General features: G+C 33.6%; 1 protein-coding gene across 2 annotated transcripts; it reads right to left on the bottom strand.

Annotated features, from left to right (window-relative positions):
- Positions 1–1,710: 1,710 nt before the first annotated feature.
- Positions 1,711–11,280, bottom strand: LOC121727176 (STAM-binding protein-like A). Of its 2 annotated transcripts, XR_006035621.1 has the most exons (10): positions 10,998–11,280; positions 10,488–10,755; positions 10,278–10,403; positions 9,975–10,114; positions 9,637–9,781; positions 8,885–9,022; positions 5,300–5,412; positions 3,806–3,908; positions 2,925–3,470; positions 1,711–2,461 (listed from the first exon to the last, which is right to left on the bottom strand). XR_006035621.1 is itself a non-coding variant. In XM_042114857.1 (9 exons), exons 1-9 carry the CDS (start codon positions 11,135–11,137, stop codon positions 3,408–3,410), a joined length of 1,236 nt encoding a protein of 411 aa, XP_041970791.1. In that variant the 5' UTR covers positions 11,138–11,280; the 3' UTR covers positions 1,711–3,407. The 2 variants fall into 2 exon arrangements, 1 of the variants encoding a protein (XP_041970791.1); XM_042114857.1 differs by having other exon boundaries at positions 1,711–3,470.
- Positions 11,281–12,223: the final 943 nt, after the last annotated feature.

Raw genomic sequence — 12,223 nt, 5'->3', positions numbered from 1 at the left:
ATTGTATAATATATATAATATAATGTATATTCCCTGATAATATCAGACTGATATTAACTTAAAAGCTATAGCATTTTTTTTTTTGGAGGCAAGTACCCCTTGACAGTACTTAATAACTTACTATAGGTGTAATTAATACAACAAAGTTATGTTCAATGTTAATTTTATTTTTATAATAAATCAACATAAACAATAAATTGCATTGCTTTAACAAAAAACATAATTCTTTATTAGATTGGTGGTGCGCAAATAGGTAGTTCTTTTTATCAATAATAATAATAATAATATTTCTATTAAACATAATAAAATTTAACTCTTAGAAATAAATGTTACATCCAATTAGTATAACATTAGAGCTCATATTGGTCAGGTTATTTTAATTTTATGAACAAAAACTTTATACATTATATAACTGTTTTCAATAAGGTTTTCAGTCTTGCTCAATATACAGTTCTTCAAATCAATATCATCATAATATGAAGTACCTTCTCATTATTTTAAACGCTGATCTTCAATTTTATATCTTCTTGAAATCGCAAGATACTAAATCTTGAAATTTAGCAGGAAAGAATCTACTTTTCAATAGCGCGCAGCGCCATGACAGTGTAATCAAGAATCACACTAGATGGCGCTGTGTGAGATTCCCATACACTTAGATAAAACAGTCTCCTGGCAAAATATCAGAAATTTGTTCCACATTCTTCCAATAATTGTGCGACTATTCAAATACTCTCATGACAATAAAAAATGCATAATATAGCTAATATAAATCACAATCTTTTAATACTTTGTATTCATAAAAAATCTACATGCTATAATATTGTTGTCTACATATTATATTGTTGTGTATAAGGCAGGCCATATGTGTCAGTTTTTTGCATTAAACGATTTGTGAATAACGTGATATCATTTTTAAATTAATAAAAAGGTTACAGCATCCAAATCTGGAAAGTATTAATTAATAATATAAATACAAGGTGTACTGCACTAAGATAATGCCGATTAAAATAAAAATATGTATATAATTTTGTTACGATTTTAACAAAGCGCTCGTTAAATTCGTATTTTACAATGTAATAGAGAAATTACCAATTATAATTTTGAATTATATTTAAAATCTAATCGATTTTAACATCTTATGGTAAGTTTACCAAATTGCAAATCTTATAAAATTTTAGTATAAAAATTGTGTGACTATAATATCTAAATTGTTATTGTTTAAGGCAATAATTGTGTTATGATATAAGCGATTAAATCGATTTTGATTTCAAAAGTAAATAATTTTACTTTGAAAAATATTATGTGAAACTTCAAATAAAAAAAAATACTTTACATAAAAATGTACACCCTTCCACAAACTTTTTTCAAGCATAATTATAGCTAGACGATTTTTTAGATAATTTGAATTAAATGCTTTAAAGTTTAAAGAATTAGAACATAACCAGTGATAGCGAAGATAACCAGTGACACGGCACCGCTCATTGTATATGTCGCAGTCATCTGGTTCAATCTGCGATTCGATAGAATGACTAGCGCTTTCATTGAATGACACCATTCAATTGAATGACTCGGCCGAACGTCGATTGAACGATCGTCCCTCAACGTCCCTCAACGTCCAACTAGTTAGCGATTTGTAACAAAGCCCTTTGCAGATAGCGGACATGAAATCAGTCAGGTAATTGAACGTATTTAATTTTTTTTCCACTGCGGCGCTAGTAGTCACTAAAACAAATATGACGTCAAACAGTTCGCACAGCTGATAGCACTGTGTTGATATTTTGTCGATTAAATTTACCTTAAAGTTTAAAGTGCTTTATTTGTAATAAAATATTATGACAGCGTTGATTTACCCACAACCCCGTTAACGGCTACTTGTGCCGAAGCATGTCTCTCCCACGTATAAAAAAGACGTAGTCAAGACGTTAAACGTTACAGTCAACGTCTTGACGAGTTGTCCTTTAGTCATTCGATTGACTGCTATCATTCAATAAATGCGCTAGTCATTCAATCGAATCGCAGATTAAACCAGATGACTGCGACATATATATTATGTATACTAGCGGCCCGGTAAGTGCTTCGCTACGAATAACGTGAAATAAAAAAAAAATAACTTGCTTGTAATGACAACACTGAAAAGAGTGTCAATTCGACATTGTTTACGGCTGAAGAACTTTGTATCCATGGCCATGAATAAATAAACAGCAAAATCGCCATTACTAAAATGATCTGCCATATTTTGTTTTATTGTTAATTATAAATTATTAGGACAATTAATCGAAATAAAAATGCCAACTTTCTTCACAATTGGTTGACTTGGTGGTGAATTGGGAACATACATCACGACACTGGATTTTTTAAATATAATATTAAGATTGTTATAATAAAATAGTATATTATTACAAATAACATACGAATTGGAAAATAACTTTCCTTTTTCGATTGTAGCGCAATAAAAACGACACTACAGTAATACTACAGCGCGTAAGTCGAATTCGCGTAAATCGGGGTTTAACTTTGCATATAAATACATATAAAATGTGTTTAATAGGGGCCAAAGTCTAATTCAGATTGAAAAGTTATAATATGAAAAATGTTGTAAAATAAAACAATTTACATTGTTATGAATAAAGCTTGACCTAAACCGAAGTTATTTTGGTGTCGAAGCCTTCAGATATTATAAAAATGTTGCCTGAACAGTTTGTTCACTGTCTTGCTTATGCTTAGGCATTTCTATAAGTTAGAAATTCTAGATAATGTCATCGTCATCGACCTTTCAATTTATTTGTTTGACGAAATTCACCACTTTTTGTATTATGCTATCGATTTATTTAGGATTCGACACTGATTCGCCTAGAATGATGGAAATGAAAAGCCCCGTATCTTCGAATTCGCGTAAAACGGGGTAGCGTAAGTCGGGGTATTACTGTATATTAGTTTAATGTAGTTTTTTGCACGATTGCAGTATGCTCTAACTTTTTCAGTTAATACATTCTATTATGTACAGGTGTAACTATTCTAATAGTGAACAAAAATGACTATAATCAAGTGAATATTATAAAACATTATACCAAATAAGGAGCTATCATTAAACATAATGTGCACGATATAATTGTTACTCAAAATAATCTTTTTAAATATGGTTTAGGTGTGTTTGTACTGTAACATTGTTCGTGTAATGAAACGGGAGTTTACTATGAAACATTATAAACCGTAATGCAATGCTGTTTTACCATCCAGATAATAAAATCTGTATAAAGATGCTAGATGGCGCTTTTACACACACTATCACTTTTTTTTCATATACAAGACATGGCAAATCGAGATCTTCGTGTAGCCTAACTTTACATTATATAGAATATAATTTAAGCTTTGGAAGCGTGTTTATAATATGTATTGAATACCTACATTCATCTTCGTAGATCCACTATCTGGATAGGTGCGTTTTCTTCTAATCTAATGTGCTTAACATCCTGCAAAGAGAAAAAAAATAACATTATTAGCAAGCCCTTTAAGATAAGACATATATTTTTGTTCCAGTTTTCAATCCTCATATTTTCTGAGAATAAGGAAAAAACTGTACCGTTCGACGTGCTGTATGATGTATCCATTAAAATAGTGTTAGTATTACGGCAAATATTATTTTGGCTCCATCTTAAAAGAATATAATATTATGAAATAATCTGCTAATTTAATGTCATAAACATTAAAATTACTTATATTTTATTTGAGACTTCACATTAAAATAGACTTCATTTTGTCATGAAAAGATACGCACGCACGTGCGCACGTAAATGTGGATACTTACATAGAATAGCGGGGGGTCATTAGGATGTGGGTGGAAGCCGGACTGGCGGCAGGCGGCGATGTACTGCATCCCGTACTCCGGAGTTAGGGCGAAGTAACCCGTCCTGGACAATGTACAAATATTTTAATATTAGATCGTCAGATCTAATGCTCGTTTGCCCCCTCATAAAAAAATTATTTCACTTTCACTAAAGCTCATTACTACATGTCTGGATGTCTTGTAAAATAGTTCTGTAAAATAGTATGTTTTAAAATATTATACTATCCGTCGTTCTTTTCAGATTATAATGTTATTATTTGTGGGACTGTTAGGCCTTTGTAATTGACAACTTTTTTTATTATTTTATATAAAAGTAGACTGTAGTCTTAAAATAAGGCGACACGTGTTTTTTTCTTTTTAAAAATTGTGTTTTTAAGATACCTAAAAATTTATTTTAATCCTTCGTATTATAGAGAGACGTAAGCGCCAAGTGACGTCATACTTACGTCTGAACGGTTAATTCCATTGAGATGCACTTACACGAGCAATAATTGCGGCAATAATTGCTCGGCGACACGAATGGGTCGATCTGGAGCAATTAGTGGAGCAATTCCAATAAATTGCAGCAATTATTTCGGTGATATTGCTTCTAATTGCTCCAGATATTTCATATCGCTCAATGTCGCAGATACGAATTGACGTATATCCGATGGGCTTGGAAATTCCAAGCAATTGTATTGCGCAATATTGCTGCTTGTTTCTGCTTTTTGCCGCAAATTGCTTGATGTAGTCGTGACGTCATAGTTGACGAGAATTGACTGGAATTGAGCAATTTTAGTTGCCCGTATAAGACAACTAAAATTGCTCAATTCCAGTACCTTTACAGTTTACAAAATAAAAAATCTGTCAATTTAAGTTTGTTACGTTTAATAGGACGTCTGTCAATGTCATCGTCAACCTGGAGGTAGCGTTATTTTTTAGAAATGTCATTGTTGACAGTGTCTGTTTTTTTATGCTTCATGATTCATGAATCATGATGTCTTTTTAAAATTATTTTACACCAGGGAAAGAAAATGTCTGATATTATGCCGTAAGTATGACATCACAGCGTATTTTTCAGTTTTTCTTTATTTTCTCAGTAAATAAGCAGTATAAAAAAAAATTTTTTTCAGGAGAAGAAACTAAAGAAACTGTACTTATTATTTATTTTAAGGCTTAAAATTTTTTAAGTGTTTAAATTTAGTTTGTTATTATTTTTAGCAATATTCCGCGAAAACGGAATATTGCTAAAAATAATAACAAACTAAATTTAAACTATGGATTTCCGCAAAGTAACGCCTGATTCCATTAACTATTTTTAAGTGTTGTCAAATCTGGTTATTCCATTCGTATGTCTCAATCTTAATTCGTATGTCTCAATCTTACACCCACTAAGGTCATTTAAAATTTGAGGAATTTAAATTTAGCTTAGAAGTGAGCATTCAATAAGGCACTAATAATAGAAGTTTGACTTACTCGTTGTATTTGGGCGCACACACAATGGCGATGGCTTCTGGCATCATGAGCTGGTAGGAGCACTGTGTGTGGAGGTCCACTGACGACAGGAACGCCGTCTGCGTCGGGTGAGTCTGGGGCGGAAGGTAAAACATCATTAGATAATTACGTGAGTGTTTTATTTCGACATAAGTACTATGTCTGTTATAACTGGCTATTCGTAACCACACTTTCGCTAAATTTCAGGTAGAGACGGCGCCTATGTTTAGACTTTAATGTTGATTAACATTGAACCCTCACTGACGCACTCAGAGACTTTTAATGATTGTCAAAATCTTCATTTAATTACAATTAAGTAATTAATATTCACCTCTGAGTGCTGCAGCCTACGAATAATAAAAACTAAGGAAGAGTAACTATGTCAAAAATTTGGTCTGCGAGTCCACAAAATGAGATCAGAAAACATGCATACTTTATGCACATTCTCGGTACACAATTTTTATAGAAGTGACAATTATTAAATTTAATTCAAAACAGTTAAAGTATGGGAGTTACGTTTCCTTAGTTTTTATTAAGTATACATAGGCTGCAGTCAATTTTGCCCGTTGAAGTAACTTATTATTATAATAATAGTAAAGCATATTTATTCAAGACTTATACAATTTGATTTGTTTACAACCCATTTTGAGTTAGTATATTTCTTAAACTATGTTAGTAAAAGTTATTGTAGCCTTGACCCTATCCGGGTATATGCCTCCTCCATCTCATTTCAAACCTGTCTATCCTTTGCTTTCCCTAGCCAGTTTGTTCCTGCCACTTTGGCAATGTCGTCCATCCACCTCATTTTTGGTCTGCCCCGATGTCTGTTCCCTGGGGGGCCTCTCCATTTTGTGATTTCGAGAGTCCATCTTTGGTCTGGGACCCTGGCTACATGTCCTGCCCATCGCCATTTCATTTTTAGAGCATGTTTGAGAACGTCTGTAACGTCCTTTCTCTAATAGTTTTGATGCTAACTTTATGTATCCTCCTTAGCCTTAGCATACTTCTTTCCATGGCGTGTTGTGTAGTAAGCAATCTGTTTCTGGCCTTATTAGTGTACACCCATGTTTGGCTGCCATAGGTGAGGCAAGGCAAAATACAGACATCCATTACCGTCTTTTTTAGCTCTAAATTATAATATCCTTTTAAGATTTCTTTGTGTGACTTGTTCCATGAGCTTCTAATTCTTCTTTCAATTTCTTGTTCATTACTGTCGCTGTTGAAGGATATTTGTTTCCCTAGATAGACATATTCCTTTACATATTGGATCTGGTGCCCATCTATTCGTATAGGTCTCTGCAGACTGTTTGTTAAAGCCTTAGTTTTACTGGCGTTCATGTGCAAGCCAACTTTTTTGCTTTCGTTGTTCAAAGTTTGCATCATTTGCTCAAGTTCTGAAGCCGAGTTGGCAAAAAGTGCAATATCGTCTGCAAATCTTATGTGGCTTAGTTGTCTATTGCAAATCCATATACCATTAGATTTCCAGTCCAATTTTTGAAATATCATTTCCAGAACTGCTATGAAAAGTTTAGGAGAGAGTGGGTCCCCTTGCCTCACACCTCTTTCTATATTAATTTCTTCCCCTTTGTTTTCCAATCGTATTAAACTTGTACTGTTTGAGTAAATGTTTTGGATCACTTTTATATAGCAGTAGTTTATATTGCAAGATGTTAATGCTTCCCAAATGGAGCAGTGAGTGATGCTATCAAATGCTTTAAGATAGTCCACAAACCCTATATATAGAGGATGATTGAATTCTTTACATTTTTCTAAAAGTTGTTCGATTGTATGAATATGGTCTATTGTTGAAAAACTGGAGCGAACGCCGGCTTGTTCTACTGGCTGCATAAGGTCAATTTTGTCTGCTATTCTGCTTAACAACAGTGATGAGAAAAGTTTGTAGATGCTGGATAATAAACTGATCGGCCTATAGTTACTGATATCTCTTGGATCTCCTTTTTTATACAGGAGGACAATTTCAGACTTGCACCATTGATACGGAACAGTTCCAGAAATAATTACCATATTAAACAGTCTAGTCAAGAATGTGAAAAGCAGTGGAGCTCCCACTTTTAAGGCTTCGTTACTGATATTGTCTGGGCCAGGACTTTTTTCTGAATTTAATTTTATGATGTGCTTTAATACTTCTTTTTCTGAAATTCCGTCATTTTTATTTTCAAGCTCGTTATTCATAGTCTCTGTTAGGTTGTTACTATCCGGCAGGTTTTTGTAAAGCTCTCTATAGTAGGCTGTTGCGCATTTAATTATTTCTTGTCGTGATTTGGTTCCTTTTTGTTTTTGGCTGAGGTTTTGAATCCAGTTTTTATGTGTGCCCAATTCTTTGTAGGCCCGTTTAGCACTTCTAAATTTTGTAAAGTTTTTCTCTATAGTTGTCTTTCTGTAATTCTGATAGTCTTCTCTAATCGCCTTATTAGTTTTCTTATAAAAAGATTTTAGTTCTTTTAATTCTTTAGTTTTATTTTTCATAGACTTTAATTATGTTCGTTTGGATATCAAATATAGTGTTTCTTTTTTAAATATTTTATGTTCTCTGTTGTTATTTTCCATTTTCGTATTAAGACTAGAGATGATGATTTTTTTCAAGAATGTCATAGTATGTCTGGATATCTTGAGTTTTTTCTAGTATTTCACTTTGGGTAGACAAGTTTGTTTCAAGTACTTTTAAATAATTTGTTTTTTCGCTTTTAGTTTTTAATGATTTTGAAGTTAGTTTGAAATTTTTTCGACTTAGTTTTGGTGCACCTGGATCAAAGGACGCTCGCAAAAGTCTGTGGTCGGAAGGAAAGTTAACCTTATTTAATACTTCGAGATTTGAAATGTTTTTTGAATTGTTGTACATTATGAAGTCTACTTCATTTTTTGTCATTTCGGGAGAATTCCAGGTCCACCTACGGCTAAGCTTTTTCTTAAAAAAGGTATTCAATATTAAGAGTTTATGCTCGTAAGCATATTGTATTAATCGTTCGACTCTCTCATTTCGGTTGCCGTAGCCGTGTTGTCCCATTATTAAACATTCATGTTCTTGACGGTGTCCAATCTTTGAGTTAAAGTCTCCCATAACTATTAGGTTTTCATCTGCTAAGTCGTGAGCTTTTGCTAGATCTGCGTAGAACTTATCGATATCATCGTTGTTCGCGTTCGCTGTTGGGGCATAGAGTTGTATTAGTGATAAAGCTTTATTGTCAATTTTCATTTGAAGTAGGGCTACTCTTTCTGAAATGCCATTAAAGTTAACTATATTCTGTTTTAGATTTTTCTTTATTAAAAAGTCCACTCCATGAAGCCCTTTTGTTTCACCTATAAAGCAGAAGATGTGATTCTCATGCTCTTCGATTCCAATCCCCATTCTTCTTACTTCGGCAAGTCCTACGATATCATGTTCTACTTTTTCTAGTGCCAGTATCAGTTCGAGAAACCTAGTTGTTGTAGCTAAAGATTTCACGTTGTATGTACATATTTTTAATGAATTTTGTTTTCTGGTTGATCTTTTTGATGGAGTAACTTATTATTAAGATAATATTATGTTGTATGGATGTAACTTCTTACATGTATCCATCCCAAGGTAATGAGGTTATGTTGGTCCTGGTAGTGGAAGATTTCCTCCTCGTTGTTGGTGGCGCACGAGTCCGGCGTGCCCGACTGCTTCGGCACGATCACAGTCGTCACCTTCAGCTCGCCGCGCTCCTGGAAACACCACATGGACAGTGGCGTAACTATACGGTGGCAGGGCTGGCAAAATGCCACGGGCATGCCGACCCAAAAGGGCCGCGGCCCAGGAGGCCCCGAGGTCAGAATTTTTTTATACATTGTTTTATTATTAATGTGACAATTTTTATTGATAGCGCCCCATCAATTTGCCACGGGCCCCGGATGTAATAGTTACACCACTGCGCATGGATAATTAGAACTGAGGATTTTTCTCTAATTCTACAAAATAATGTTCATGGGGAGAATGCAGCGGAGAGTGGATATACACATTGACACGCACCCACCCGCTTCTTGCGCTTTTTTGATTTGTCAGAAGCTGATAATGATGATCTGACTAATTAATATGTAGCCATATAATAGTTACTAATTACTATTAAATGGCTTAAATATTTTTGGGTGACGTAGTTTGAACCAAATTGTGTTTAGAGATTACCTACAGCCATTTCCACAGTTATATCTATAACTGTGATGAGATGATAATTTGTGTAACAACAAGTGACAGGGACACATTGCAATAGGTCATTTTAAGGATTCCTACTACTATGAACGGATAGGGAAGTAGCGTTTAACAAGCAGATAGCGAATCATACCAATATGCCAGCCAGTATCCCGCACAGCTCGATGCCAGCGGCGGTGGCGGGCGCGGCGAGCGCCAGGAACCGCGGCGGCAGCGTGCCCGGCACCCGCACCGACCGCAGCCCCGCGCCGCCGCCCACGCCGCCCATGCCACCGCTACTGTATAAATAATATATAATTACAGTCACACAAGGATTAGAGAGAATATTATCTAGAGCCATGAGAGTCTTATTGCATATTCCTAAAAAGACGGCTTCTTAGATGACATTGGTTATAGGATTTTTTTAAACATCTATGATTCAATAATAAAGTGTAACGTGTGTGTAAATGTAGATAGTTTTGCAATGCTTACTGATGTGGTCTTGATGGTGGGATTAGGGGTGGAACAGGCTGGTAGTTGTGTGCAGGCGGCCGTGGTGTCTCCGGGGCAAAGTCATCAGGATACATCACACCGTCTACTGGAGGTGCTGAGGGTGTTACTGCCCAATCCTCCTGTACATAAAGGACTTTATATTAAATACATCCTATTTGCAGTAATTTGTACTTTAATACTTTAATATAAACAATAAGTATTAATAATAGATAAACAATAAGTATTTTTTTTAATACATTCATAATTTATTCAATGTTTCATTTAATGATGTGTCTAACATACCGCATGAAGTAAATGAGGCCTTGAGTCACCATCTCTCCTAGTTTCATCATCTTGTAGTCTCTTTGCCAGTTTTGCGTCTTCCTGCTCTTGTTTTAACCTTGCTACTTCAGCTAATTTTCTTTGTGCCTTTGATACAAAGTGACAGTTAATTTTTATATTGAAATAATTCAAATCTTTAGCTTTTGACAAGCTATGCGTTTACAAACTTACCTCATTCTGTTTGTACAATGTATGCTCTTTGGCATATACGTCCAACAGTTTCTGTTTTAATTTCTCAGCTTTTGGCATAACTTCCTTCAGCTTGGCTTGGTTCACAGCTTTCACATCAGTCGGTACTGATGTGTACTCAGGATGTTTCCGTATTTTCTCCAAAAATAATGTCATGAATTTCATATACAATATGTAGGCATTTTCGAGACTTCCCTCTGCTAAATACACATTTGCCATCCTGACCATTTCTAGCCCAGAGCGGTAATATCTGCAAGCATGTTGAGTTATAAAAAACACCTAAAATCATTTAGGTAAGTACCTCATTTTAAGGAAATTCTATTGCAGTAGGTGTCAAGTTATTTTCTGCATCTAGTAACTAAATTACTTTTTAAAAGATTTATAATACTCATTATAAAACTAGGTTATGAAGTAAACACAAAAGTAATATTATTATTATTTTAACAACACGATGACTCACTTCCGAATTCAATGTAAAAAATAAGATCTTACCGTCTTGGTGGTACATTGGGATCTACTTCGACCATAGCACCATAATTTGCGAGTTGTTTTACTCTGGCTGCTGGTTCCCATGATCCAAGATCCACTGTTTTGTTACGCTTTTCGGCTGACTGCATGTTCGCGATATCCATTCTTTATTCAAAAATATTTATAAACTCTTATAAATTTTACCGAATAAAGACACTTCTAATTGACTTCTTTTCAAAACTTTAGTTTTATTTATTTATTTATAGAAAATAAATACAGGAAAATCGTAATTTTCTTTTAAAAAAATAGTGGAAATAGAGCGATTTTGGAAAACTCAAGAAAACTGGAAAACACGGAAAACACTGAAGTTTTTGAATTTTGACAAATGACAATTGACACTGACATTTTTTATTTATAAAAATAATACGGCCAAAGTCCCAGTATAGCAATATGACATAGGGACTAATATTATTGCTATACTGTGTCAAAGAGCTTTTAGAGTACAAAAAAAATGCGTTAGAGCAATATGTGGAGCGTGGTCACTGGATAGCTGTAAACCATTATTTGAAAAATTTCACATTTTACCTTTACCTTGTATGTACTTAAGAGATATTAATGTGTTTGTGAAACAGCATCCAGAATACTTTATACTAAGTGCAAATGCAAATGGAAGAACCGCCCCACCAAGAAATAAATTTAAATTATATATGCCCCAGTGTAGGCTTGATATTTTTAAACGAAATGTATACATTAATGCCATCAAAATATATAATAAATTGCCAAATCATTTTAAAGACCTTAATAACCTAGTATTCAAAAGAGAAATTACAAAGTGGTTTGCAGAAAAAAGTTTTTATAGTATCCAATTAGAATAAATGAATTATAATTGAATTTATTACTGTAATTTTGACATTATTTTGACTTCTAATGGATAATTTTAATTTAATTTATTACTGTAATTTTGACATTATTTTGACTTCTAATGGATAATTATAATTGAATTTATTACTGTAATATTGACATTTTGCTACTTATTTTTTATGAATTTTACTTATTTTGACTTCTAATGGATATTTTAATGCTAATTTAATAATTACGAACTTCGTTTTGTAATCGATTCTAATTTTGTAATTCTATAAATTAATTTTCAATATTATATTAAATGTTTACTTTGACTTTTGCACGCCACCTGGATGGCAGAATGTTTAGAACAGTATTTTTAATTTGAAGACCTATGTAATGCACTACAT

The sequence above is a fragment of the Aricia agestis genome, chromosome 5 (genome assembly GCF_905147365.1).
Source record: "Aricia agestis chromosome 5, ilAriAges1.1, whole genome shotgun sequence".
Classification (NCBI taxonomy): domain Eukaryota; kingdom Metazoa; phylum Arthropoda; class Insecta; order Lepidoptera; family Lycaenidae; genus Aricia; species Aricia agestis.
This window is presented reverse-complemented; position numbering and strand designations above follow the sequence as displayed.